The sequence below is a fragment of the Neoarius graeffei genome, chromosome 2 (assembly GCF_027579695.1).
Source record: "Neoarius graeffei isolate fNeoGra1 chromosome 2, fNeoGra1.pri, whole genome shotgun sequence".
In the NCBI taxonomy this organism is placed as follows: Eukaryota; Metazoa; Chordata; class Actinopteri; order Siluriformes; family Ariidae; genus Neoarius; species Neoarius graeffei.
In genome coordinates this window covers 20,014,516-20,042,043 of record NC_083570.1, presented here as the reverse complement: position 1 = coordinate 20,042,043, position 27,528 = coordinate 20,014,516, and the positions used below count along the sequence as shown (strand labels likewise).

General features: G+C 40.0%; 1 protein-coding gene across 1 annotated transcript in view; it reads right to left on the bottom strand.

The window, feature by feature from the left end:
- Positions 1–4,030: 4,030 nt before the first annotated feature.
- moxd1 (monooxygenase, DBH-like 1) overlaps positions 4,031–27,528 on the bottom strand; it is a 53,728-nt gene continuing 30,230 nt past the window's right edge. Inside the window, exons 6-12 of the mRNA XM_060913962.1 lie at positions 27,106–27,208; positions 18,475–18,641; positions 18,098–18,289; positions 12,119–12,178; positions 11,016–11,158; positions 7,171–7,339; positions 4,031–5,410 (exon numbers count right to left, since the gene is read on the bottom strand). Of these exons, the coding sequence (XP_060769945.1) occupies positions 5,252–5,410; positions 7,171–7,339; positions 11,016–11,158; positions 12,119–12,178; positions 18,098–18,289; positions 18,475–18,641; positions 27,106–27,208 (993 nt within the window). The 3' untranslated portion in view covers positions 4,031–5,251. The remainder of the gene's footprint in view (positions 5,411–7,170; positions 7,340–11,015; positions 11,159–12,118; positions 12,179–18,097; positions 18,290–18,474; positions 18,642–27,105; positions 27,209–27,528) is intronic.

Sequence of the window (27,528 nt, the reverse complement as noted above, 5' to 3'; positions counted from 1 at the left end):
GAATGACATCCCTATGTCATCGCTGTAGATCCGGGTGGTGTGGATCAGCGAGTCTATTTCTCGCTCGTTCCTGGCATACAGCTTGATGTCATCCGTGTAGAGCAGGTGGCTGATTGTTGCCCCACTACGGAATCGGTACCCGTAGCCGCTCTTCGTGATGATCTGACTGAGGGGGTTCAGGCCTATGCAGAACAGCAGTGGTGATAGCGCATCTCCTTGGTATATGCCGCACTTGATGTTGACTTGGGCAATGGGTTTTGAGTTGGCCTCTAGGGTTGTCTTCCACATTTCCATTGAGTTCTGGATGAAGGTCCTTAGGTTCCTGTTGATCTTATACAGTTCCAGACATTCCAGTATCCATGTGTGTGGCATTGAGTCGTAGACCTTCTTGTAGTCAATCCAGGCAGTGCACAGGTTGGTCTGTCTCTTCTTACAGTCTCGGGCGACTGTTCTATCAACCAGTAGCTGGTGCTTGGCTCCTCTGGTGTTACTGCCAATTCCTTTCTGTGCCTCGTTCATGTATTGAGCCACATGCTTACTCATTTTTGCAGCAATGATGCCTGACAGGGCCTTCCATGTTGTGCAGAGACAGGTAATTGGCCGGTAGTTGGATGGGATGGGTCCCTTCTGGGGGTCCTTCATGATTAGGACTGTCCTGCCTTGGGTTAGCCATTCTGGGTGGGTCCCATCCCTCAGCAGCTGGTTCATCTGTGCTGCTAGGCGTTCATGGAGTGCAGTTAGCTTCTTCAGCCAGTATGTATGGATCATATCGGGGCCTGGTGCTGTCCAGCTCTTCATCTTTGACACTCTTTCTTGGACGTCTGCCATTGAGATGGTTACTGGTTCTTGTTCTGGGAGGTTGCTGTGGTCAGCTCTTAGGTCCACTAACCATTGGGCATCGGTGTGTGTGATGCCTTTCTTTCCCATATGTCTTTCCAGTATTTTTCCACCTCAGCTCTTGGTGGGTCTGACTGGTTGTTGTTCCCCTGCCACTGAGAGTACACCTTGGCTGGTTCAGTGGAGAACAGCTTGTTTATTCTCCTGGCCTCTCTCTCCTTGGTGTATCTCTTCAACCGGGTGGCCAGAGCTGTTAGTCGCTGTTTGACAGTTTCGAGTGCCTCTGGTATGGAGAGTGAGTTGTATTTCCTGGGTGCCCCTTTATTCACCATGTTCCCTTTCTGTAGTTCAGCTAGCTGGCTAACTTCTCTCCGTGCTGCCTTTATCTTGGCCTCTAATCGTCTCTTCCATGGTGGATACTGTTTGTTATGTCCCGAGCCCACCTTGTGTCCAAGCATCTCCATGATTACTGTTGCTGTACTGTGTATCAGCTTGTTGGTCTCAGTGATGGTTCTTGTGGAGATTGTCTTCAGAGCAGCATTCACATCTACTAGTAGATCTTCTGAAGGTACTTGGCAACTCAGCTTCGGTGTATATATATATATATATATATATGGTCTGTCTCAGAAACTGGGTACTGTGGGGGTCCCCCACTAAATATACTCACAGTCAATAAACTACACGGTTTTGAATGGTGATGTTGGTTTTAATTTGAAATAAAATGATGAAAGAAATAATACAGATAAAACTAAATCTTTGATGTGAATACTCTTCAGAATTTGGCAAAAATTCTGCAAATTTGTGGAAAAATGGCAGCTTGATCTGGGACATGATAAATGGTTGACTACCTCGCATTCCCTTAGAAAGGCTGTAGTCCACTGAAAAGTCTACAGTTATCACTAATTGTATTTTAAGTTGTAACTTTATACACCTAAGGATTGGTGCACTCACAGAATAATCATAACCGTAATAAAACATCATGCAAAATATTTGATCACCGTCGTAACTCCATTTTCCCAAACCAATACGATCGAGTGTTTTGAACTAAACAGAAAGCCTCAGGGTCAAGGTCACTGCCTCACCAAAAGTAGTCACTTAAAATCACTACGCCATATAAAAATTTAGTTATAAATCTGTGATTTTGTTTTTTAAAACGAAAGCTGAAAGTTAGGTATAGAATATGTTTCTTACAGAATATGTTACGATGGTAGCTGGTCTTGTATGAATTTCTGAGCTATAAAATGAGTTGTGGTCTATTTTTTACCGTAGCGTGTTATTTGTGTGCGGGGAAGGACACACATTAACAATTTGCATGCATAGAATGGAATTTTCCACTCCAGCAGTTAGAAGTTGATCGTGCTTCCATTTGCGGTCTTTACGCGGGTGATCTGTTCGGATGTTATCACTGAAAAGGAGAGTTTTGACAGTTTTATTTTGTTTTAGTCTTGCAATATAAGGGAATAGAATGTTTCTTTTTCATCTTACTTTCATATTTCGTAGTGTTTGCATATTTTTGGCCAATATTTTGCAACCATGGTCAATTTAGATCAAACTTTTGATAGAATCTACGGCCAGTCATTTTGCCCCGTCCCCGCCTCACGCTCCGTCCGGTGCAGTAGTGATGTCCCGTTGCTCGCATGCCACAGCAGAGACCCGCGTGACGTTCAGCCGGTACAGTCGCTGTTCTTTTACCACCGCCGTTATTCTCATCTTTCCGGTGTGTTCTTGATTTTTCCATTTTGTCCTATTCTCCTATTTCGCCATATCAAATACCCCAAATGTATCATACTATTCATATTTAAGTGAATAATCAATTCAGTCATCATAACTTGGCATTTTTAACCCAAGCAATCAAAAAGAGGAAATTTATTCAGTATTTTCACTCATCTGTGAAGAAGGGGCTTTAATTCTTCATCTCATCTCATCTCATCTCATCTCATTATCTCTAGCCGCTTTATCCTGTTCTACAGGGTCGCAGGCAAGCTGGAGCCTATTCCAGCTGACTACGGGCGAAAGGCGGGGTACACCCTGGACAAGTCGCCAGGTCATCACAGGGCTGACACATAGACACAGACAACCATTCACACTCACATTCACACCTACGGTCAATTTAGAGCCACCAGTTAACCTAACCTGCATGTCTTTGGACTGTGGGGGAAACCGGAGCACCCGGAGGAAACCCACGCGGACACGGAGAGAACATGCAAACTCCGCACAGAAAGGCCCTCGCCGGCCACGGGGCTCGAACCCAGACCTTCTTGCTGTGAGGCGACAACGCTAACCACTACACCACCGTGCCACCCCAAATAGTAAAATTAGAAAATGTATTTTTTGACCATAATGTCCCAAATATATCATGGATTTTCCCTAGAACTGAATGAGTGCTTCTTCTTTATGTTCTTATACAACGATGCTGTTGAATTCTCAAATCTGATTGGTCAGATGCTGTTGATTAATTATATATACCAGATGCTTAACAGTAGTCCTGAATACACAAGTTTATATTCATGCAATCATACAAATATTGGTGTAATTGTTCACACAGTGAGGTTTTCTGGAACGAGATGTTTATTTATCATCTTTCAAAGGAGTCTCCAGTGTTATAGATAAAGCTGTAACTTTAATCTTAATAACATGGGAAAGAGCTCAGAATTGTTGAACAGTAAAGAGAATGTTTGTTTATAGCTGTTGTAGTGCAGATTATAAAGGTTATTGTAATGTAATCGCAGGTTAACACTGTATTTTCCTCCAATAGCATGCCCCATCGTAATTTATTCCTTAATCACTGTGATATATTGTGTGATGATAAATTGCGATACAAATTTATGACAATTCAAATTGATGAAATAAAATATGACTCGTGATTATGATCAGGTTGTGTAATATGTTTTTCCTAGCTACAACTGTGTTGTTTAGATAGCAGAGGGCACATTAACTTACAATAGCAGGAATGCATGGGACTTTACTCGAGGTGGAAGTAACACAGCTCTAAAACAGATTGAAACTGGGAATGAGCTGTTGTCTGATTGACTATACAAACAGATTTACCAAGAAATCAAAGCTTTCTTTTTATAGGTTGCTGAAAGATTAAAAAAAAAGAGAAGCAAATGGAGGTAGTACAAAAAGTTTATTAAGAAAAGGCCTAACTAAAATAAAAGGAATATTTTAGTTCATTGGCTATTATATTTTTACAAATGTGGATAAATAATTCTTGTTGGTTATTCGAAAAATGAAATACAAGGTTTTTTTTTTTATTTAACAATAGGAATATTTCAGTTGATAAAGAACAGGAAAATAAATGTTGCATTTGTTTTGGTAATAAAATTTTATTCATTTAAGTTTTTCCTTGAAAACATTGTGGGAAAATCGAATGTAGTGAATTGAATCGAATTGTGAATTGTATGAATCATTACATGCTTAAATCATGATCAAATCCTAATGGGCCTCTAAAATAAGTGCTTTAATATTACAGCGTAAGTATGTCGGCTTTTCTGATTTGATCTGGAATGTTCCGATAAAATGATTATTAATATGAATACAATTTTTAAAAACAATAATAGTAAACATTTTCAAACAAAATTTCAAGTATTTCAAAGTTAAATCTTTTTTTTTTTGAAAGCGAAAATGTAGAAATATACGGTGTTGAAAAATATCTGACTGGCAGTGTAGCTCAAAGGGTACTTAGGAACTGTTCTTAACAACAGGTCCAGGACTGATGTCGATCTTTTTTTTGTTTGTTTGTTTGTTTTGTGCTTAAATCTGTGCTGAGATGTTTAATGTTTTCTTAAGAATGCAATGCTGAGCCTATACAGTAGATAAAATCCTTACGGCATTATTATATAATGCACTTTCCTGCTATCACTGCAAAATCCTATAAAGCACTTTGTAGTTGGCTTGTACTAGTGTTACTTGTAAAAAAGATAAATGTATAGAATGTGCTACAAGTGAACTTCAAGTGAATTAAAGAGCTTGAAAAGACTTCTTTGCAACAAAAAAAACATTAACAACTTTTTCTATTCATATATAACTATTCTGTATTGAGATTCTAATTTTTGAACATTTAAAATGCTTTACAATTACTTGTGTAACAACAAAACTCCTAGACTATATGGTATCCACAATGTTTTGACTGAATGTGTAACTGTTTTGGTTGAAATTGTGCTGATCTGTCTTCTGGTTTCAGTAAAATGGACAGAATTTCCATTGAGGAGGGTTAAATATTCAAGACGTTCGGTTAGCAAGTGTATAAAACATCATGATTTGTTTAGTTTGTAACTGTGCTGGTTCTTTTCTCCAGACTAATCATCTCCATCAGTCCAACAACATCCTGCTGCTGTTGTCTTGTGCTTTGAATCAGTGATGTTTGTTGGAGTAAAGTTTTGTCTCGACTACATGTCTTCCCAATGACATGGAGTCAGTGCTGAGCATCGTGAAGGATGAGTAAGGACATAACTGCGACTGCTAGGACAGACAGTGCGTGATGACTTTGAGATGCCGAGCCATTCTGACACATGCTTTTTGCAGGCAGTTGAACAGATTTCGGCTTTGGGGGAGGCTTGAACATGCCCTGAACCTGAGGAGAGGGAAAGGAAGAGACGTCAGCTTCGGCTACATCTGACCATGTGTGTGGCAGCTGTGCTTCTAATATGTAGAGAAATAATACAAATGAAATGAAATGGTTCTCAAACTGGGGTGGCCACAGGGGGGCGCTAAGGGGGCATTCAAATCTCAGATGCTGGAAATGTTCTCAATTTATAAATCTCATCTCATTATCTCTAGCCGCTTTATCCTGCTTTGGCAAAATAAGTAGTATTACTACTCAGACTCGAGTCCTACTTCTGCCCTAATTTTAAGGACTTGTGCCTTGACTTGGACTTGAGCACTGATGATTCAGACTTGTGCATTAACGGCATTCAGACTCGTAATTTGGAGATGAGGACTCGGATTGTTTCATTTTTTGTAACATACCATAATAATTTGGTATATTTTTATATCTACATTAATTTTTATACTAATTTCATGCAAGAGAATGCACATTCACCTGTTCATACGTCATGTTCAGCGACAAACTAATGTTAATGGCGCTAAAATGCCTGGAGAGAACGCCCCTAGGATTGTCCACTTTGCTTATACAGACGTCTCGTGCAGGGGGAAAAAAATGCACTACTATGTGTTCCATATGTAGAACTATCGAGGAGACGACGGGGACAACCTCGGACTTCAATCGTCATTTGGTAAGACTCCACCCAGAGAAGGAAGTGACATGCTATGTTCATTGCTCTGTTGATAGCAGGGCTTGCTTGCTGAGCGATGAACTAGCTAGTGTTAACCCTCTCTCATGGTAATTGCCTTGTTGATAGTGGGCGGGGCTTGCTGAGCGATGAAAACGTCTTTATCTGTAGCCTATTAACTAAAATGGGGTAGTCAAGCAGTAATGTTAGTCCAGCACAGTAGCAGAGATGGTTTCACATAAAGGCAGCAACAGCCACTGTCAAATGATGCGGTTGGAGTCTTGTTCTCGGACTCGACTCGGCCTCGACTCGAAATTTTCTTTAATGACTTGGACTTGACTCGGACTTGAACACTGGGGACTCGAGACTGGACTTGGACTTGAGGTTTAGTGACTCGACTACAACACTGCAACAAATTACAGCTCATAGTCCATGAACGTTGGGAACATAATTTGCAGTTTTATTTTACATTAATCAGAAAGTTACCAACTTTGACCATCAGGCCCACAATTTGTTTGTTTGTTTCTTTATTTTCTCTCTCTTTGTGAAGACAAATTTTTTCAGGTTGTGTTTCTGTTGTGCGATTAGTATGAACGATTATGAAGACAATCCCAGCTTCGGCCAAAAAAATGGCCTGGGTTAATGAAACGTCATTGAACAACTATCGAATAGAACATGCAGTTCACAAAAAACGCCACCCAAAGTCCAACACAAGAAGCCTCGCCACTTGGCAACCATTTTGGTAACACCCCCAGGCAATTATTTTGGGCGAACAAGATAAGCCTCCTATCTAAATGAATGGTAAGAGAGTCATAACTGCACTTTCAATGGCCACTGGGACATAAAAACTTCTACTGCGCATGCACAGGCTTGCTATTCTTCTTGCATCAGTGCAACAATAGGATCGGCTTAATATTTCCCGGTTTGGAAATATCGTTATAAAGGATACTATTGGCTTTTTAGGGAGAGGGCAGGATCTGTGCATACAACCACCATCTTTGGCGTTCCAGACTTTTCCCCTATTCATGATTCTTTGTGTTTTATCTCCTCCTTTATAACATATCTGCCCCACCCACCTGTTTTTTTTTTCCCCTCCACTTACCAACCACTCCTCATAACCCAGCTTGGAGCAGCGCACATTCAATGGGAGCTTCAGCACAACTTTGTTAAAGTCCTTTCCTTTCTTCTTGGTCCATCGGAACTTGTCCATGGCTTCAGTGAACAAAAGGTTGCTGTATTTCTTTGGACTTTTAATCACAATAGGCCATGTCCTACACAAAGAAGAGCCGATTTGTGTTAATGAGTTTAGAAAAAAATTCTAATAAGCTAATTAAGTGGTAAAAACAGTTACGCTGTGGCAGTATTTACTAACTTTTCTGGCATGGTATGGTATGCATCAACTTGTATCCTAAGGGTGAAGAATCACTTCATATTAACACATTAATGTTGTAGAAAAATAATCAGGGATGGGTGATGGCTCCCGAGTGGTACATTACAAAAGTATTTGAACTATCGTCAAGAGCTCATCATCACTGAATCCCAACGATGCCACAAACAACCATGGCTGGGGTCCAAGGGAGCAAAATTAGCCATGCTCTTGATGGAAGCGATAATATATTTATATTAAGTGCATTAATATAAACCTGTGATTTAAAATATCAACTCATGCATATGTAAATTAAACTAGACACTTGAGCACATTTTTTCTAACTCTATATGACAGTTAAAACTCCTTACATGGTGTGTGCGTGTGTGTCTGTGGGAGATGTGGTTGGTGGGGGTGTAAAGATCAACATCTGTGGAGCACTGCCTCATCTAAGCCTTGAAAATACCCTTCTGTACTGCACAAAACAGCTCATGGCAGTAGGAGGGGGAAGTAAACACACAGCATCAATGGAGCCTGTCAAATGGTTTCCATTTCAGAGCCCCCAACTACTCACACACACACAAACACACACATGCTCCCTCATATGCAAACAAACACAGACACAGGCATAAACCAGAATGCTCATCTTTTCCCTCTTTATCTGAATGCCCTGGTTATTTGAAGCTTTAATATTGCTCAGTCATTATTAATGATTATTAGCTATAGAAGGGTGTACATACATACTACTACACTCTGTTAATTAGATCTGAGACGTAAATTATTATACAGCTGCATTACACAAGATTTATAAGAAAGGCTGATTTCTTGCATGGACTTTGTTTAAGACAGGATTTGACTGTGTGGCTTCAGCACTCGCGTCTGCTTTTCTGCTCTCGAATGTTTATTAGCACCAGACCCAAGCCGATTTTGACAAGAACAAGCCTTATGTCTTTCAGCTGAGACAGAAAAAAAAAAAAACATTTTGTCTTCTTTTGCTCGAGAGGCTCAGTGGGACCAATGGTTCCCTTCCTGCACATGACAGCATATGTGCAGATACAAAAGCACATGTACAGAACAGACATGTTTTTAACCCAGCTGATTTTGGCCATGGTGTGCACAATAAAAGTGACTCATGAACTACAATAACACACAGCAAAGACTAATAAAAATGCCCAATAATAGGGTGAGTTATGATGTTTAAATTTACTGAAGCATAACTAACACAAACCACAACTCATGCAAGCCTGTAAATACTAAGGACACAAATTGCCTGAGGGGCAGTGGTGAAAAAAAAATAAATAAAAGGCAGTGGGGCCAACAGAGGGCACATTTTAATCACACACAGGAACACGTAGAAGGTACATCATCCCATCTTCTTGCATGTAGGGTAACCTACAAAGTGCTGCTCACACACAGGGGAAACCTATAGGGCACTACATGAATGAATGAATGAATGAATGAATGAACCCTTTATTGTCACTGTTACCAGTGAAATTGACCATCAACCTGTCCTTACAAAGGAGGAACAGGACAGGAAGACAGGGATAAAAGAAAAAGAAACACAGTAGTAACATGAGGAAAGATGAGGAAAAAAAGACCCCCCCCCACTATGCTCCTATCAGGAGTACAGTGTGGGAGCATTTAAAAAACCTCCGCACAAGCACACAATAACACAAGTACACTTTAAAACATGGGACTTGAGGGGGGGAAAGGGGGGAAGGAGGGAGCAATCAGGGGTGGGGGGGAAGGGGTAAGGGGGTAGGAGGGGAGGGGGTAGAGGTAACCCAGTGCAAGCAAGCAGCCGTCCGCTCCTGCAGCCATGCAAGCGGCGCTAGTCACGCACCCGCTTGTCACACTGGGGGTGAAAAACGGTGACCGTGGAAAATTGGGGAAGGAATGCGAAGAATGTGAGAGTGTCTCCCAGCAGTGACCTTCTGGGGGAAATGTTTCCCCAGCAATGGCCTTGATCGAGGCCGGTGCTGTTCAGGGAGCCAAATGTCAATAAGATAGAGATTGTTTGGTCTTTCAAACAGACGCAGTCTTTACACGTCCACACCGCTCGTCCATATCTGTCCATTTCGTCCATATCTGTCCATTTCTGTTTAATTCAATTCCATTTGGTCTCCGAAATACTTATTCCTTGCAAAGCCGAAAGCGTCTCCAAGATGACAACCATGTTGTGGTTCAAGTTCTATAGCCACAGTCTGAGTGCCGACAGCTTTGCCCACCGCTTTAATCATATCAGGCAGCTTTGTGGGGCTTTGAACAGCTGTCACCGTTGTCTGATTTCCTCGATATACCAGGGCAATGCCTAGTCCAATCAGCAAAAGTCTGGTAATCATGGTTCCGAATAGGTAGATATCTCCAATGTCCTCCACAGACGTTCCGGCAGGACAGGTGGGTTCCCCCGAACCCAGATTGTGTCAATTTCGTTAGGAGACCAGTTTATCAAATCCATGCTTTTTTAGTTTAGAAATTCAATGCGGAGAGTCTCTCAAAAAAAAAAAGTATAGGCAGACGAGACGAAACAAAGAGCACAAACAGGAAAAAAAAAGGAGAGGAGAGGAGAGCAGAGAAATGTGACCGCCTTCCGTAAGAGCATGTCACATATTCTCCACTGGTAGGGCACCCTAGAAGACACTTATTCATGTTTTCTCATATGTTGGGGCAGCCTAGAGGCCAATTCATTGTGTTTTCTTGCACACAGCAGCACATCATGTTTCCTTGGATGTAGGGAAACCCTTTAGGGCACTGCATCATGGTAGGGCATACTAGAGGGCATGTCATCATCTTTTCTCCTATGTAGGGGTATACTAGAAGCCAGTTCATTGCATATTCATGTATACAGCAGCACATCATCATGTTTCTTTGGATGTAAGGGAACCCTATAGGGCACTGCATCACATATTGTCTACTGGAAAGGCACCCTAGAGGGTACGTCTTCATGGTTTCTCATATGTAGGGGTAGACTGGATGCCAATTTCTTGCATATTCATGTGCACATCAACTCAACATGGAGTCTCCTTAGCTGTACGGAAACCTTATAGGGCACTGCATCACATATTCTCCAGTGGAAGGGCACCCTAGAGGGCACTTCTTTATGTTTTCTCATATGCAAGGGCAGCCTAGAGGCAAGGTCATTGCGTTTTCTTACACAGAGCAGCACACCATCATGTTTTCTTGGATGTAGGGGAACCCTACAGGGCACTGCATCATGTATTCTCCACTGGAAAGGCACCCTTGAGGGCATTTCATCATGTTTTCTCATATCTGGGAGCAGCCTAGAGGCCAATTCATTGCATTTTCATACACACAGCAGCACATCATGATGTTTACCGTGGATGTAGGGGAACCCTGCAGGGCACTGCATCATGTATTCTCCACTAGAATACCACCCTAGAGGGCACTTCATCGTGTTTTCTCATATTGGGGCAGCCTAGAGGCCACTTTATTGCATTTTCATGCACACAGCATCACATCATATTTCCTTGAATGTAGGGGAACCCTCTAGGGCACTGTGTCACGCATTATCCACTGGAAGGGCACCCTAGAGGATACTTTTTCACATTTTATATACTTACGTAGGATGGCTCTGAATTTCCTTGACTCCGATGAATTTGAGCTGGCCGGTGATCTCAGGAAGGCTCTCGCACCTGGTCAGGTTGATTCGTGGATAGTAGAGCAGATAGGACAAGCACATCTCATCCCTTGTGCTCAAACCACCCTGCGGAGATGCATATTACGCTGATGAACATCCAATCACTCCTTACCATCCTAATGTAACACAGCCTGGTATAATTACTTAATTTCTGTAATCTAAATGCTTTGACTGGTTTTACGGATATAAACCTCCAACTGTATGCAAATGTTTTGGTACCCTGGCCAAATGACACATGACCTGCATCATGGGCCAATTAAGGCTTAAAGAGTTAAATATGTTCTGAGATGTTACAACTGGAAGGGTTTCCAATCTTTTGCATACGTCACAATTAGTATTGAATTCTTTTCTATTTTTTGAGTTAATCAAATATAAAATAACGGCACATTAATATCTGCAAAACAAACAAGCAAACAAATAAATAGTTTGTTGCAAAGGTTGTATTTGCTTCTTTTCACATCAAAAAATCAACAGAATATGTAATTTGGCCAGGGGTGCCTTTTAAGTTTGAAGCAATGTGATAGTGAATAAAAAAAAAGAGCCATTCCATATAAAATTGGATGGAAAAATATTGTTTAAAAAGTTAAACTGCGCTGATCTGGTCAGAGAAAAACAAGGTTGATATGCTTTAATGTATTTATTAGGGATTGAGACCAATCTATGCTATAAGTTTCGAAAATGACTAAGCTTCATATGATCTTAGCAAACATCTGAAAAAAAAAGGTAATTGTGCATTTGTACAAAACATACCACTGTAATTTGCTTAATTTCAATCCTAATAATACAATTACATGGGTTTCAGCCAATTAGCAACTAATTTTGTCTGATAGCGCTTTCCAATTTGCACTTATTACAGCTAATTATACACAGCACTTGCTCAGAGACATGGCTGAAACAGAAATAAAAGCGAGTCAAAAAAGAAAAAAAAACTTAACATATTATTGCTAATTAACTCTTCAGACATAAGAGAAACCACTAGAATAAAGATCATAGGTAGTCTATCATCAAGTGTAATGCAAGCCTTACCCATGTCATGTTCTTCCTGCCTTTAGTGTTATATATGCATTCAGTGATTAATGAGTCCCCCTGGAGGCAGTTAAAAAAAAACAACAACAAAAAAAACAGGACATCAACAGAACTATCATGATGTAGATATATGAGCATCCCTGTGAGTGAGTAGGCCACTGAAATCCCACTAAAACGGATATTAAGTCGGTAATACTGAAACGCTAGGGTAAGCTATAATTACGTTATGTGCATAATTAGAACTGAGGCAGCTGAGGCAGAGTAGTATACGGAAATTCAGCAGGTAAATCCCAAGGCAGAGAGAATAAAACTGATTTAAGTAATCAGTTAAATAAAGGGAGGTCTAAAATGTGATTCAGTGTATATGCAAAATGGGGACAGAGGGAGTAGGATATAAGACTTACTTTGAAAAAAAAACAAGGCGGAGTCAGTGGGATGCTCACATTAAACACTTAAAATTTAAGTAACGCCATTACTACACTGGATTAAAGAAGATAAAACTGAGGCAGAGGCAATGGTGCCATAGAATAAAGCAGAAAACACTGAGACAGAGCCAACAGTACACCAAATTAACACTAAAGTAAATAAAACTGAAGCAGTAGCAATAGTACACATTATTTTATCTAGTGAGTAAATAAAGGTGAGGCTGCGGCAGCAGAATAAAAAATAAGTAATGTCCAAGAAAAAACACACACACACACACACACACACACACACACACACACACACACACACACACACACACACAGTGGTGCTTGAAAGTTTGTGAACCCTTTAGAATTTTCTGTATTTCTGCATAAATATGGCCTAAAACATCATCAGACTTTGTCCCAACTTTTTTGGAATTGGGGTTGTAAATTCTGTAAAACTGCTTTGCGACAATGTCCATTGTTAAAAGCGCTATACAAATAAAAGTGAACTGAACTGGTTTTTCTGGAAGGGACAGCTGCCTGGTGAAGCATTTTTAATCAACAGAACTCTGCAGGCTGTTTTGTTTGCGAGTCCACTCGAGTTAAACGGTCACTGCAAATACCCAAAACGTACAGAGTGGTTCATTTAAGTATCTCTGTACAAACAAACCTCTTTTGGAGTTTATAAGGGAATCAGTGAAAACTTGCTGGCTCTCCTGGTAGAGCGAGCATCACAATGAACACTCTCTCCTAGTTAAGATGCTCTTGGTACTAAGAGGCTTTTGGGAAACCCACCCCAGTTCTTGTTAAAACTCAATATTTTGCAAACAGCCAACTTCCTGTTTTGCTGAGGTGCTGCCTCAGATATTAGACTCGAATGCAGATATTATCATAAGAAGAAAATACAATCACAATAAATGGCCCACAGGTTTTTCCTTCTCTAATTGCAAAATCCTCCAAATGCACTTTAACGTCCGACTTCGATCGATTTCCTGGTTACCACCTTGTGAGAGATTTTTAGACTCAGCCAACTTTAACTTCTTGCTGAGATGTATTTTACAGTGGTGCTTGAAAGTTTGTGAACCCTTTAGAATTTTCTATATTTCTGCATAAATATGACCTAAAACATCATCAGATTTTCACACAAGTCCTAAAAGTAAATAAAGAGAACCCAGTTAAACAAGCGAGACAAAAATATCATACTTGGTCATTTATTTATTGAGGAAAATGATCCAATATTACATATCTGTGAGTGGCAAAAGTATGTGAACCTTTGCTTTCAGTATCTGGTGTGACCCCCTTGTGCAGCAATAACTGCAACTAAACGTTTCCAGTAACTGTTGATCAGTCCTGCACACCAGCTTAGAGGAATTTTAGCCCATTCCTCCATACAGAACAGCTTCAACGCTGGGATGTTGGTGGGTTTCCTCACATGAACTGCTCACTTCAGGTCCTTCCACAACATTTCGATTGGATTAAGGTCAGGACTTTGACTTGGCCATTCCAAAACATTAACTTTATTCTTCTTTAACCGTTCTTTGGTAAAACGACTTGTGTGCTTAGGGTCATTGTCTTGCTGCATGACCCACCTTCTCTTGAGATTCAGTTCATGGACAGATGTCCTGACATTTTCCTTTAGAATTCGCTGGTATAATTCAGAATTCATTGTTCCATCAATGGTGACAAGCCGTCCTGGCCCAGATGCAGCAAAACAGGCTCAAACCATGATACTACCACCACCATGTTTCACAGATGGGATAAGGTTCTTATGCTGGAATGCAGTGTTTTCCTTTCTCCAAACATAACGCTCCTCATTTAAACCAAAAGTTCTATTTTGGTCTCATCCATCCACAAAACATTTTTCCAGTAGCCTTCTGGCTTGTCCACGTGATCTTTAGCAAACTGCAGACAAGCAGCAATGTTCTTTTTGGAGAGCAGTGGCTTTCTCCTTGCAACCCTGTCATGCACACCATTGTTGTTCAGTGTTCTCCTGATGGTGGACTCATGAACATTAACATTAGCCAATATGAGAGAGGCCTTCAGTTGCTTAGATGTTACCCTGGGGTCCTTTGTGACCTTGCCGACTATTACATGCCTTGCTCTTGGAGTGATCTTTGTTGGTCGACCACTCCTGGGGAGGGTAACAATGGTCTTGAATTTCCTCCATTTGTACACAATCTGTCTGACTATGGATTGGTGGAGTCCAAACTCTTTAGAGATGGCTTTATAACCTTTTCCAGCCTGATGAGCATCAACAACGCTTTTTCTGAGGTCCTCAAAAATCTCCCTTGCTCATGCCATGATACACTTCCATAAACATGTGTTGTGAAGATCAGACTTTGATAGATCCCTGTTCTTTAAATAAAAGAGGGTGCCCACTCACACCTGATTGTCATCCCATTGATTGAAAACACCTGACTCTAATTTCACTTTCAAATTAACTGCTAATCCTACATGTTCACATACTTTTGCCACTCACAGATATGTAATATTGGATCATTTTCCTCAAAATAAGTGACCAAGTATAATATGTTTGTCTCATTTGTTTAACTGGGTTCTCTTTATCTACTTTTGGGACTTGTGTGAAAATCTGATGATGTTTTAGGTCATATTTATGCCTATAAAGGTCATATAGAAAATTCTAAAGGGTTCACAAACTTTCAAGTACCACTACACACACACACACAAGTAGATGATAGTGAGGCAGAGCCCCAATAGTACACTAAAGTAGAGGCTTATAAATCAACTTATACTTGAGTAAATAGATCAAATAAAACATAAACAAGTAAAAAGAGTAAACAGATAAGATAATTGATAAAAGTGATAATGAGGCAGTTGTATATAAGAAAAAAAAGTAGAAAAACTGAGGCAGAGGCAATATTACACCAGAATAAAGTAGATAAAAGTGAAGCAGAGGCAAGAGCAGCCATATTTTATCTTGTAAGTAAAAGTAAGGTGAGGCTGAGGTAATACTACAGCAGAATAAAAAAAGTTATATGCAAAAAAGTAGAAAGAAAAGAAGATGAGACAAGAGTACAGTTAGAATAAGGTAGACAAAAACGAGGCAGATGAAACAACAGACAAGAATAAAGTTGAAAGTGATGCAGAGGCAATAGTGCACCAAAATAAAGTTGATAAAAGTCAGGCAGAGGCAACATTACACCAGATTAATGTCAATAAGGCCAAGGCAGATGCAATAATACACAAGAATAAAGTAGATGAAATTGAGGTAGAGGCAATAGAAAAGTAGAATAAACCATATAAAATCAAGGCAGAGGCAATAGTATGCCAGAACAACAATAAACAAACAAACAGAGAGAGAACCAACAGTACCCTCAAAGAAAATAGATAAATTAGGGGAAGAGGAAATGGCACACGAAAATAAAGTACACAAAAGTGAGGCACAGGTAATAGTAAAATAGATAATGCAGAGGCAACAGTACACTGGAATAAAATAGAAAATGGAGAAGTAGAGGCAATTGTACACTCGAACAGAAGCAAAAGTACACAAGAAAAAAGTAGATAAATTCAAGGGAAAGGCAACAATATGCAAGAAGAAAGTAGATAAAACTGAGGCAGCAGCAACAATACACTCGAAAATTTAGAAAATACTCAAGTTGAGGAAACAGTACACTAGAATAAAGTAGATAAAAGTCAGGCAGAGGCAACATGACACCAGATTAATGTCGATAAGGCCAAAGCAGATGCAACAGTACACAAGAATAAAGTAGCTTAAGCTGAGGTAGAGGCAACAGAAAAGTAGAATAAAATACATAAAATCAAGGCAGAGGCAGTTGTATGCCAGAACAACAAACAAACAAACAAACAAACAAACAAACAAAACAGAGAGAACCAACAGTACCCTCAAAGAAAATAGATAAATTAGGGGAAGAGGAAATGGTACAACAAAATAAAGTACACAAAAGTGAGGCACAGATAATAGTAAAACAGATAAAGCTGAGGCAGAGGCAACAGTACACTGGAATAAAGTAGAAAATGGAGAAGTAGAGGCAATTGTACACTCGAACAGAAGCAAAAGTACACAAAAAAGTAGATAAATTCAAGGCAAAGGCAACAATATGCTAGAATAAAGTAGATAAAACCGAGGCAAAGGCAGCAGTATGTTAGAAAAAAAGTAGATAAAACCGAGGTAAGAGACAACAGTATGCTAGAATAAAGTAGATAAAACCGAGATCGAGGCAACAGTACGCCAGAATTAAGTGGATAAAATTGAGTCAGAGGCAGTGGTACACTAGAATAAAGTAGATAAAACTGACGCAGCAGCAACAGTACACTCAAAAAATTTGAAAATACTCAGGTGGAGGAAACAGTACACTAGAATAAAGTAGATAAAAGTCAGGCAGAGGCAACATTACACCAGATTAATGTCGATAAGGCCAAAGCAGATGCAACAGTACACAAGAATAAAGTAGATAAATTTAAGGTAGAGGCAACAGAAAAGTAGAATAACGTATATAAAATCAAGGTAGAGGCAGTAGTATGCCAGAACAACAATAAGCAAACAAACAGAGAGAGAACCAACAGTACCCTCAAAGAAAATAGATAAATTAGGGGAAGAGGAAATGGCACACCAAAATAAAGTATAAAAAAGTGAAGCACAGGTAATAGTAAAATAGATAATGCAGAGGCAACAGTACACTAGAAGAAAGTAGATAATACTGAGGCAACTGTACACTCAAACAGAAGCAAAAATACAAAAGAAAAAAGTAGATAAATTCAAGGCAGAGGCAACAATTTGCTAGAATAAAGTAGATAAAACCGAGGTAAGAGGCAACAGTACACTGCAAAAAATGATATCTTAGCAAGTGAAAATATCTTGAAAATAGTTGAAACGATCTAGCATTTCTTATTAGAATACAAGACACCAATTCTGAGATTATTAAACCTAGTTCTAGATTGCAACCAACTTATTCTAAGATGTCTTACCAAGTGTAATTATCTTACTGCACTGGCATATTATTTCACTTGATTATAGTCTAAATGTTCTCAAATTTATTATGTTTTTCCTTATATTAGGATGGCTAGTTTTTGCAGTGTATGCTAGAATAAAATAGATAAAAACGAGGTGGAGGCAAGAGTACGCCAGAATGAAGTATATAAAATTGAGTCAGGGCAACTGTAAACGAGAATAAATTAGATAAAATAAAGGCAGCGGCAACAGTACACTAGAATAAAGTAGATAAAACCAAGGCAGAAGCAATAGTACGCCAGAATTAAGTGGATAACATTGAGTCAGAGGCAACAGTACACTAGAATAAAGTAGATAAAACTGAGGCAGCAGCAACAGTACACTCGAAAAATAAGAAAATACTCAGGCAGAGGAAACAGTACAATAGAATGAAGTAGATAAAATGGAGTCAGAGGCAACAGTACACCAGAATGAAGTAGATAAAATGGAGTCAGAGGCAACAGTACATGAGAATAAAGTAGATAAAAACCAAGGCAGCAGCAATAGTACACTAGAAAAATTAGAAAATACTCAGGTGGAGGAAACAGTACACTAGAATAAAGTAGATAATGCTGAGGCAAGAGGCAGCAGAATACCAACAGGCAAAAGCTGCCGCTCTGGGTTCAGTGGCTGAAACTCCTGGAAGTTGAAGTCGAAGTGCTCGTCTGAGGACAGTGGGGGAAGCTCGTCCTGCTGACGGAAATGCCTGGTCCTGATGGATCTGCCAGCCAGATGAGCGTGGAGCAAGACTGCAAACACCTGAACACCACTGGGCATCTCACTCTCCAGAGACTGAGGAAAACAGACGAGAGAGAGAGAGAGAGAGAGAGAGAGAGAGAGAGGGGGATATCAATAACATTTATGTCCTATATACATATTATAGAACTCATTCACTTAATTATGATTGATTATGGAAATTTGCTAACGGTTGAAAAGAACAGAAAGGTTTTGAGTGTGTATGTGGGTATGTTTCATACCTCCTGCAGACACTCTTCCATGCAGTGACCCTCAGTGATGTAGTCCTGCATCCCAGGAGGCAGCATGTGGTAAGGACTGACCCACACCCCTGTCTCTATCACCCCTGCATCATAACTCCGCAGCTTGGGTGTATAGAACAAACGCAGGCCTGAGCTGTCCACTATTCCTGAGAGAGAGAGAGAGAGAGAGAGATATGTCCTGTTTCGGTGACATTTATATGATACGTAAGGCATGTTATGGACTCAGTTGCAGATATAACGAATGTTTCTCTTCTTTTTCTTCTTCTTATTATCATCGTCAGTGAAACTTTGAGATATAACGTATTGGTCGAGCCGAACAGTAGGCATATCAGACACTCGCTGGCTGTGCTGTGAAAATAGTTTATGCAGACGCTCATCTAAGTTTCCAAATCTGTCACTGGTTAACTCTTGGATATTTTCTATTGTGAATACTATCATTAAAAAGCTTATAATCTCTGCTTTCTAAAGAAATGTATCTCATTAAGATCTGTTCAGTACTTTGGGAGTAACGGCAGGTTGTAGTTGGTACAACAGTACACTCTCTGCTCGCGTGACGTCGGGAAACTGCCGGTGATTTTTGAGCCACGGGAAAGCGGTCAGGCTCTCTCTCTCTATTCTGATCAGTTTCTGACTGGATTACTTGTGAATATCAATCAGATAGCTTTTATAGGGATGTTCTCTCGCTCTCACTGTTTCTGATGAAGTATTCAGTAATATTTTCCATCAGCTAGTTTTGCTGTTATGATTCACAGGAGACTTTGAAGTGAGTTTTCATAGCTTTACCTACTTATTTTTTTCAAATCAAACTGGTTCATGTAACTAAATAACTATTTTAGAATATAACTGTAGTTGTTTTGATGAAAAATATTGAGATCTTAGTGACTGAAATGAGATTTAAAAAAAACAGAAATCAGAAATGCGAGTGTCAATTTCAGTTAAATTAATTGGAATTGTTTATTGGATATGGATCAGACAGTTTTTTCAAGGTTCACCTTGAAAGCTGTGAATGCTATTTATATTCTTTCATATAAATGCTACTAGGCCCTACTTTTGAGAAATACAAAGCCCTGCAGAGCACAGAGAGGGTATTAGAAATATTCTTTTATTACATTTTTATTGAGTGTACCAATTTAATGTTTTACCTAATTAGCATAATTAACACTAATTAAATACTAATTCGCATACTTGTTTTTTTTTTTTTACTAATTTTTCAAACTTTGCATTTAGTATACAACCATCTATGTGCCTGCCAATTTCCATGTAAATATCTTGAAAAATAGAAAGGTCATTCAGGAAAAAAAATAAAATTTGATCTCATTGGTTAATGAGGCCCATTTTGGGTCCGTGTACTTTTTCGTTCATTCATTATTCTATTTTGGAAGTCACATGAGAAATGAAAAAGGACTCGTTTATGAATTTTTACACTTGTGTATGACTTGTGAAATGGAATCCAGAGCCATGTTTTGATGTATTTTTAGTTATTGAAAATGAGTCATTGAACAGCAGAAAAAGGGAAAAAGCAATTTTGAAAAATGCCGTTCTGAATTGTGTTTTAGTTTATTTAGAACTTAGGTTTTGGGTGACCTGGAAGCCTAAGCTTGTGGGCGGGTTGGGAGCGTTATGGTTTGTTTATTCTCATCCGCATGACGTGTTGACATGTCTTCTTCACATAGATTCACCCGTTTAGGGCCTTTGAAGAGCATGTACTGCATAGCATCCATGATCCATGAACTCGCTGGAGGTCGATCTATCGTCGTCGTCGTGTGTTGTAAGTGAGACATGAGTGAGCGCGAGCCAGGCAGTGTAATTTACTTCCGGGTGAAATATAGGATCAGTCAAATGAAATTCAATAAAGGAATAAATTAATATTACAAAATAAGAAAACGATCAGAAATGTTGTCCACTTTTCTAATACTACTATTTGATGATGGCAATACATTTCGAAAACAAAATAGAGCCATTTCTGCTTGTATTGTTTTAAATAAAACACCAAGCTGCACCCTTTTTTAAATTTCATCTTTCATTCCAAAATAGAATAATGAATGAACGAGAAAGTACACGGACCATTTTGGACCATGTGATCCTCATACAGAATATTACATCAATTTTCTAAAAATTAAGCCGTTTTTTCAATCTTTGATTTGTAATGTCTCAAGAACGGATGAACCTATTTTAATTCTGTAAAAAAGTATGTTGTTCTGGATCCAATTCTGAATTCAAAGAGAGCCATTTCAAGCAATTTGGATCGAATTTCAATTTTCACCTGATATGCCGGCGGCACGGTGGTGTAGTGGTTAGCGCTGTCGCCTCACAGCAAGAAGGTCCTGGGTTCGAGCCCCGGGGCCGGCGAGGGCCTTTCTGTGTGGAGTTTGCATGTTCTCCCCGTGTCCGCGTGGGTTTCCTCCGGGTGCTCCGGTTTTCCCCAAAGACATGCAGGTTAGGTTAATTGGTGACTCTAAATTGACCGTAGGTGTGAATGTGAGTGTGAATGGTTGTCTGTGTCTATGTGTCAGCCCTGTGATGACCTGGCGACTTGTCCAGGGTGTACCCCGCCTTTCGCCCGTAGTCAGCTGGGATAGGCTCCAGCTTGCCTGCGACCCTGTAGAAGGATAAAGCGGCTTGAGATAATGAGATGAGATGAGACCTGATATGCCTACTTAGTTTAATAGTTTAATTGTCGAGTGTAGAACTACACTACCCATCAGCCCCTGCACATCACATGAGCTTGTTACATGCCTCACTAATGTCACCTGTGCCTCCTAATGCCTTGTTAAGCTCCCTACTTAAGTTCTGTTAGCTGTGTCACCTACGTTATGGTTTGTTCCTTGTCTAGAGTTTATCATTATGGCCTTGTTTTTAAAAATCCTGCACTTGCATGAGTCTCCAACTATCGTTCCTGATACCGAGCTATTAATCGCGTTTACCTTCCTATTTAACATCACCATCAGCTGCCAGTGAAGATACTCACCCACTCTGCCACCAGTGTTTTAATATCGTTGATAGTAGCACAATGTTTCCACCTACTCTCTACAGTGAAAAGGCTAAAATTAGACTTTCTATTAGTTCTAGTTACAATAGACTGACAAAGACTTGGATGGTTCGGTGTAACAAAAGTATAGCTGAACAATCTGGAGTTGGCAAATGGAAGATCAAGTTGTTTTTCTTTGTAAAAAGAGATCGATAACGTTCGTAAACTTCTATTGACAAAGTACTCTGACTCGGTCTGCCTGACCCTATGTGATTTTCCCATTTGGTCTATTTGTTAGTGATGTTTTAAAGCTCTGCAACTGTTTTCCTTCACAGTAAAATCCAAGTAGTGTTGTAGATCCTCACTCTGACTCCAGGGTCTGAATTAGACCATGCAGGCATACATCCAGCTCCTCCTGAGATAATTAAACAGTCTACAGATATGTTCAGTCTCCTGCAGGTTTTTTTTTCCATGATCCTTACAGTGGTACTTGAAAGTTTGTGAACCCTTTAGAATTTTCTATATTTCTGCATAAATATGACCAAAAACATCATCAGATTTTCACACAAGTCCTAAACGTAGATAAAGAGAGCCCAGTTAAACAAATGAGACAAAAATATTGTACTTGGTCATTTATTTATTGAGGAAAATGATCCAATATTACATATCTGTGAGTGGCAAAAGTATGTGAACCTCTAGGACTAGCAGTTAATTTGAAAGTGAAATTAGAGTCAGGTGTTTTCAATCAATGGGATGACAATCAGGTGTGAGTGGGCACCCTGTTTTATTTAAAGAACAGGGATCTATCAAAGTCTGAGCTTCACAACACATGTTTGTGGAAGTGTATCGTGGCATGAACAAAGGAGATTTTTGAGGACCTCAGAAAAAGCATTGTTGATGCTCATCAGGCTGGAAAAGGTTACAAAACCATCTCTAAAGAGTTTGGACTCCACCAATCCACAGTCAGACAGATTGTGTACAAATGGAAGAAATTCAAGACCATTGTTACCCTCCCCAGGAGTGGTCGACCAACAAAGATCACTCCAAGAGCAAGGCGTGTAATAGTCAGTGAGGTCACAAAGAACCCCAGGGTAACTTCTAAGCAACTGAAGGCCTCTCTCATATTGGCTAATGTTAATGTTCATGAGTCCACCATCAAGAGAACACTGAATAACAGCGGTGTGCATGGCAGGGTTGCAAGGAGAAAGCCACTGCTCTCCAAAAAGAACATTGCTATTCGTCTGCAGTTTGCTAAAGATCATGTGGACAAGCCAGAAGGCTATTGGAAAAATGTTTTGTGGACGGATGAGACTAAAATAGAACTTTTTGGTTTAAATGAGAAGTGTTATGTTTGGAGAAAGGAAAACACTGCATTCCAGAATAAGAACCTTATTCCATCTGTGAAACATGGTGGTGGTAGTATCATGGTTTGAGCATGTTTTGCTGCATCTGGGCCAGGACGGCTTGCCATCATTGATGGAACAATGAATTCTGAATTATACCAGCAAGTTCTAAAGGAAAATGTCAGGACATCTGTCCATGAACTGAATCTCAAGAGAAGGTGGGTCATGCAGCAAGACAATGACCCTAAGCACACAAGTCGTTCTACCAAAGAATGGTTAAAGAAGAAGAAAGTTAATGTTTTGGAATGGTCAAGTCAAAGTCCTGACCTTAATCCAATCGAAATGCTGTGGAAGGACCTGAAGCGAGCAGTTCATGTGAGGAAACCCACCAACATCCCAGAGTTGAAGCTGTTCTGTATGGAGGAATGGGCTAAAATTCTTCCAAGCCAGTGTGCAGGACTGATCAACAGTTACCAGAAATGTTTAGTTGCAGTTATTGCTGCACAAGGGGGTCACACCAGATATTGAAAGCAAAGGTTCACATACTTTTACCACTCACAGATATATAATACTGGATCATTTTCCTCAATAAATAAATGACCAAGTACGATATTTTTGTCTCGCTTGTTTAACTGGGTTCTCTTTATTTACTTTTAGGACTTGTGTGAAAATCTGATGATGTTTTAGGTCATATTTATGCAGAAATATAGAAAATTCTAAAGGGTTCACAAACTTTCAAGCACCACTGTAAAATACATCTCAGCAAGAAGTTAAAGTTGGCTGAGTCTAAAAATCTCTCACAAGGTGGTAACCAGGAAATCGATCGAAGTCGGACGTTAAAGTGCATTTGGAGGATTTTGCAATTAGAGAAGGAAAAACCTGTGGGCCATTTATTGTGATTGTATTTTCTTCTTATGATAATATCTGCATTCGAGTCTAATATCTGAGGCAGCACCTCAGCAAAACAGGAAGTTGGCTGTTTGCAAAATATTGAGTTTTAACAAGAACTGGGGTGGGTTTCCCAAAAGCCTCTTAATACCAAGAGCATCTTAACTAGGAGAGAGTGTTCATTGTGATGCTCGCTCTACCAGGAGAGCCAGCAAGTTTTCACTGATTCCCTTATAAACTCCAAAAGAGGTTTGTTTGTACAGAGATACTTAAATGAACCACTCTGTACGTTTTGGGTATTTGCAGTGACCGTTTAACTCGAGTGGACTCACAAACAAAACAGCCTGCAGAGTTCTGTTGATTAAAAATGCTTCACCAGGCAGCTGTCCCTTCCAGAAAAACCAGTTCAGTTCACTTTTATTTGTATAGCGCTTTTAACAATGGACATTGTTGCAAAGCAGTTTTACAGAATTTACAACCCCGAATCCAAAAAAGTTGGGACAAAGTATAAATTGTAAATAAAAATGGAATGCAATAATTTACAAATCTCAAAAACTGATATTGTATTCACAATAAAGCATAGACAACATATCAAATGTCGAAAGTGAGACATTTTGAAATTTCATGCCAAATATTGGCTCATTTGAAATTTCATGACAGCAACACATCTCAAAAAAGTTGGGACAGGGGCAATAAGAGGCTGGAAAAGTTAAAGGTACAAAAAAGGAACAGCTGGAGGACCAAACTGCAACTCATTAGGTCAATTGGCAATAGGTCATTAACATGACTGGGTATAAAAAGAGCATCTTGGAATGGCAGCGGCTCTCAGAAGTAAAGATGGGAAGAGGATCACCAGTCCCCCTAATTCTGCGCCGACAAATAGTGGAGCAATATCAGAAAGGAGTTCGACCGTGTAAAATTGCAAAGAGTTTGAACATATCATCATCTACAGTGCATAATATCTTCAAAAGATTCAGAGAATCTGGAAGAATCTCTGTGCGTAAGGGTCAAGGCCGGAAAACCATACTGGGTGCCCGTGATCTTCGGGCCCTTAGACGGCACTGCATCAGATACAGGCATGCTTCTGTATTGGAAATCGCAAAATGGGCTCAGGAATATTTCCAGAGAACATTATCTGTGAACACAATTCACTGTGCCATCCGCCGTTGCCAGCTAAAACTCTATAGTTCAAAGAGGAAGCCGTATCTAAACATGATCCAGAAGCGCAGACATCTTCTCTGGGCCAAGGCTCATTTAAAATGGACTGTGGCAAAGTGGAAAACTGTTCTGTGGTCAGACGAATCAAAATTTGAAGTTCTTTATGGAAATCAGGGACGCCGTGTTATTCGGCCTAAAGAGGAGAAGGACGACCCAAGTTGTTATCAGCGCTCAGTTCAGAAGCCTGCATCTCTGATGGTATGGGGTTGCATTAGTGCGTGTGGCATGGACAGCTTACACATCTGGAAAGACACCATCAATGCTGAAAGGTATATCCAGGTTCTAGAGCAACATATGCTCCCAACCAGACGACGTCTCTTTCAGGGAAGACCTTGCATTTTCCAACATGACAATGCCAAACCACATACTGCATCAATTACAGCATCATGGCTGCTTAGAAGAAGGGTCCGGGTTCTGAACTGGCCAGCCTGCAGTCCAGATCTTTCACCCATAGAAAACATTTGGCGCATCATAAAACGGAAGATACGACAAAAAAAGACCTAAGACAGCTGAGCAACTAGAATCCTACATTAGACAAGAATGGGTTAACATTCCTATCCCTAAACTTGAGCAACTTGTCTCCTCAGTCCCCAGACGTTTACAGACTGTTGTAAAGAGTAAAGGGGATGTCTCACAGTGGTAAACATGGCCTTGTCCCAACTTTTTTGAGATGTGTTGTTGTCATGAAATTTAAAATCACCTAATTTTTCTCTTTAAATGATACATTTTCTCAGTTTAAACATTTGATATGTCATCTATGTTCTATTCTGGATAAAATATGGAATTTTGAAACTTCCACATCATTGCATTCCATTTTTATTTACAATTTGTACTTTGTCCCAACTTTTTTTGGAATCGGGGTTGTGCACATTTATCCCTAACGAGTGAACCAGAGGTGATGGTGGCGAGGGAAAACTCCCTGAAAAAACATGAGGAGGAACCAGACTGAAAAGGGAACCCATCCTCATCTTGGTGACACCGGAGAATGTATTTAGAAAGAATTCGCTTCGTCTCCGCGAAGATAAGTGTGCGCTGCATAGCCAAAAAAAACTAACCCTGAGTTGGCCTAGTGGTTAGCGTGTCTGTCTCTTGATCAGGAGATCGCGAGTTCTACTCACGGTCAGGTCATACCAAAGACCATCATAAAAATGGTACCTACTGCCATCTGGCAAGGCACACTGCAATACAGATGCGAGTGCGGAGTCAAACTCTCATGGTTACCAGAGGACTAGCCCCTCACTGTAACCCTAGCTATGTAATAGAGGGCGAGGGAAATGGAGATTGGTGCTGCCCTATGTGCCACACGGTGTGGGAAGGACTTTGTGTGTATACGGTATATTATTTTTGTGTTATGATGCTTTTCTGACTCACTTCTTTGACAAATTTTATCCACATTTTTAAAATTTGGATCACAGTTTCGTAAGACCAACCTGAATAAAACTTCCTTCATGGATTGTTGATAAGCAAGATGCTTTGTCCATCATATGCAAGCAAATTTGATATTTACCAAACAGGAAGTGAGACCATTTCTCTGCAACATTTTTACATATTGACGCTAAACTTGGCACATATGTGGTCCAACATTACTTGATTCTAACAAACAAGCTTAGAGTTCTAAGTTACAACTTAGGAAGTGGGGCAATATCTTCACAACAGGCTGATGTACTACCATCAAATTTTGTATATCACCTTGGGAACAAGTGCTCATGATCTCACTGGCGTTTGGGCTTCCTCTGTCACTAAGGGGTGGGGCCAAGAAAGTGCTTGGCCCTTTAATTGCTGCTTGTCTCATTTTATAAAATTTGTTTATTCTGAATCTCTCCTGTCCTCATTTAGTTTTCTTGCATACGTTCTCTGATTCCTTGGATGGAGGAACTAAGAAGTGAGGAAGGAAAGGGACTAAAGAGGTGCAAAATGAAGAAAGGGGAAACACAACAACCCAGGTTTGCTAACAGGATCGTGATGTTGCTTTTTTGCATCACGTTCCCAACACAAACTCCATTTCCCAGAATTCTCATTCAAAAAAAATGAACTAGAAAATCTGTCACGTGACCTGCTATCCTGGTGATCTAATTACATATGCCTGTTCCCAATCAGGATCTTTGTGACGTACTGTATCATGCTTGGCATTCTACCAGTGACTTGGGCAGGTGGGCTGCTTGATTACAGTGTAGTGGTAAAGGGGTGGTATACTTCTCTGTAAAGCAGGGTTGTCGTAATGAACCTCTAACAGCACATAGACTGGATCTGCAGCTGTTCCTATTGACATTCCTACATGCGGAGGATAAGTGAAGCCCTGCAACACAAAAAAAATCCACTTCTCATGATTCAGTCTTTGTATATATACACTCACCGGCCACTTGAATAGGAACTTGTTCTTGATTCTAAGATTCCTGTTCTTGGCTATAGGAGTGGAACCCAAGGTGGTCTTTTGCTGTTGCATGCTGAAATGCTTTTCTGCTTACCATGGTTGTAAAGAGTGATTATGAGTTGCTATATCCTTCCTGGCAAAAAGGCTCAAACCAATCTGGCCATTTTCCTCTGACCTCTCTTATCAACGAGGCGTTTGTTTCCACCCACAGAACTGTTGCTCACTCACCCAGTGTTTTTTGTTTT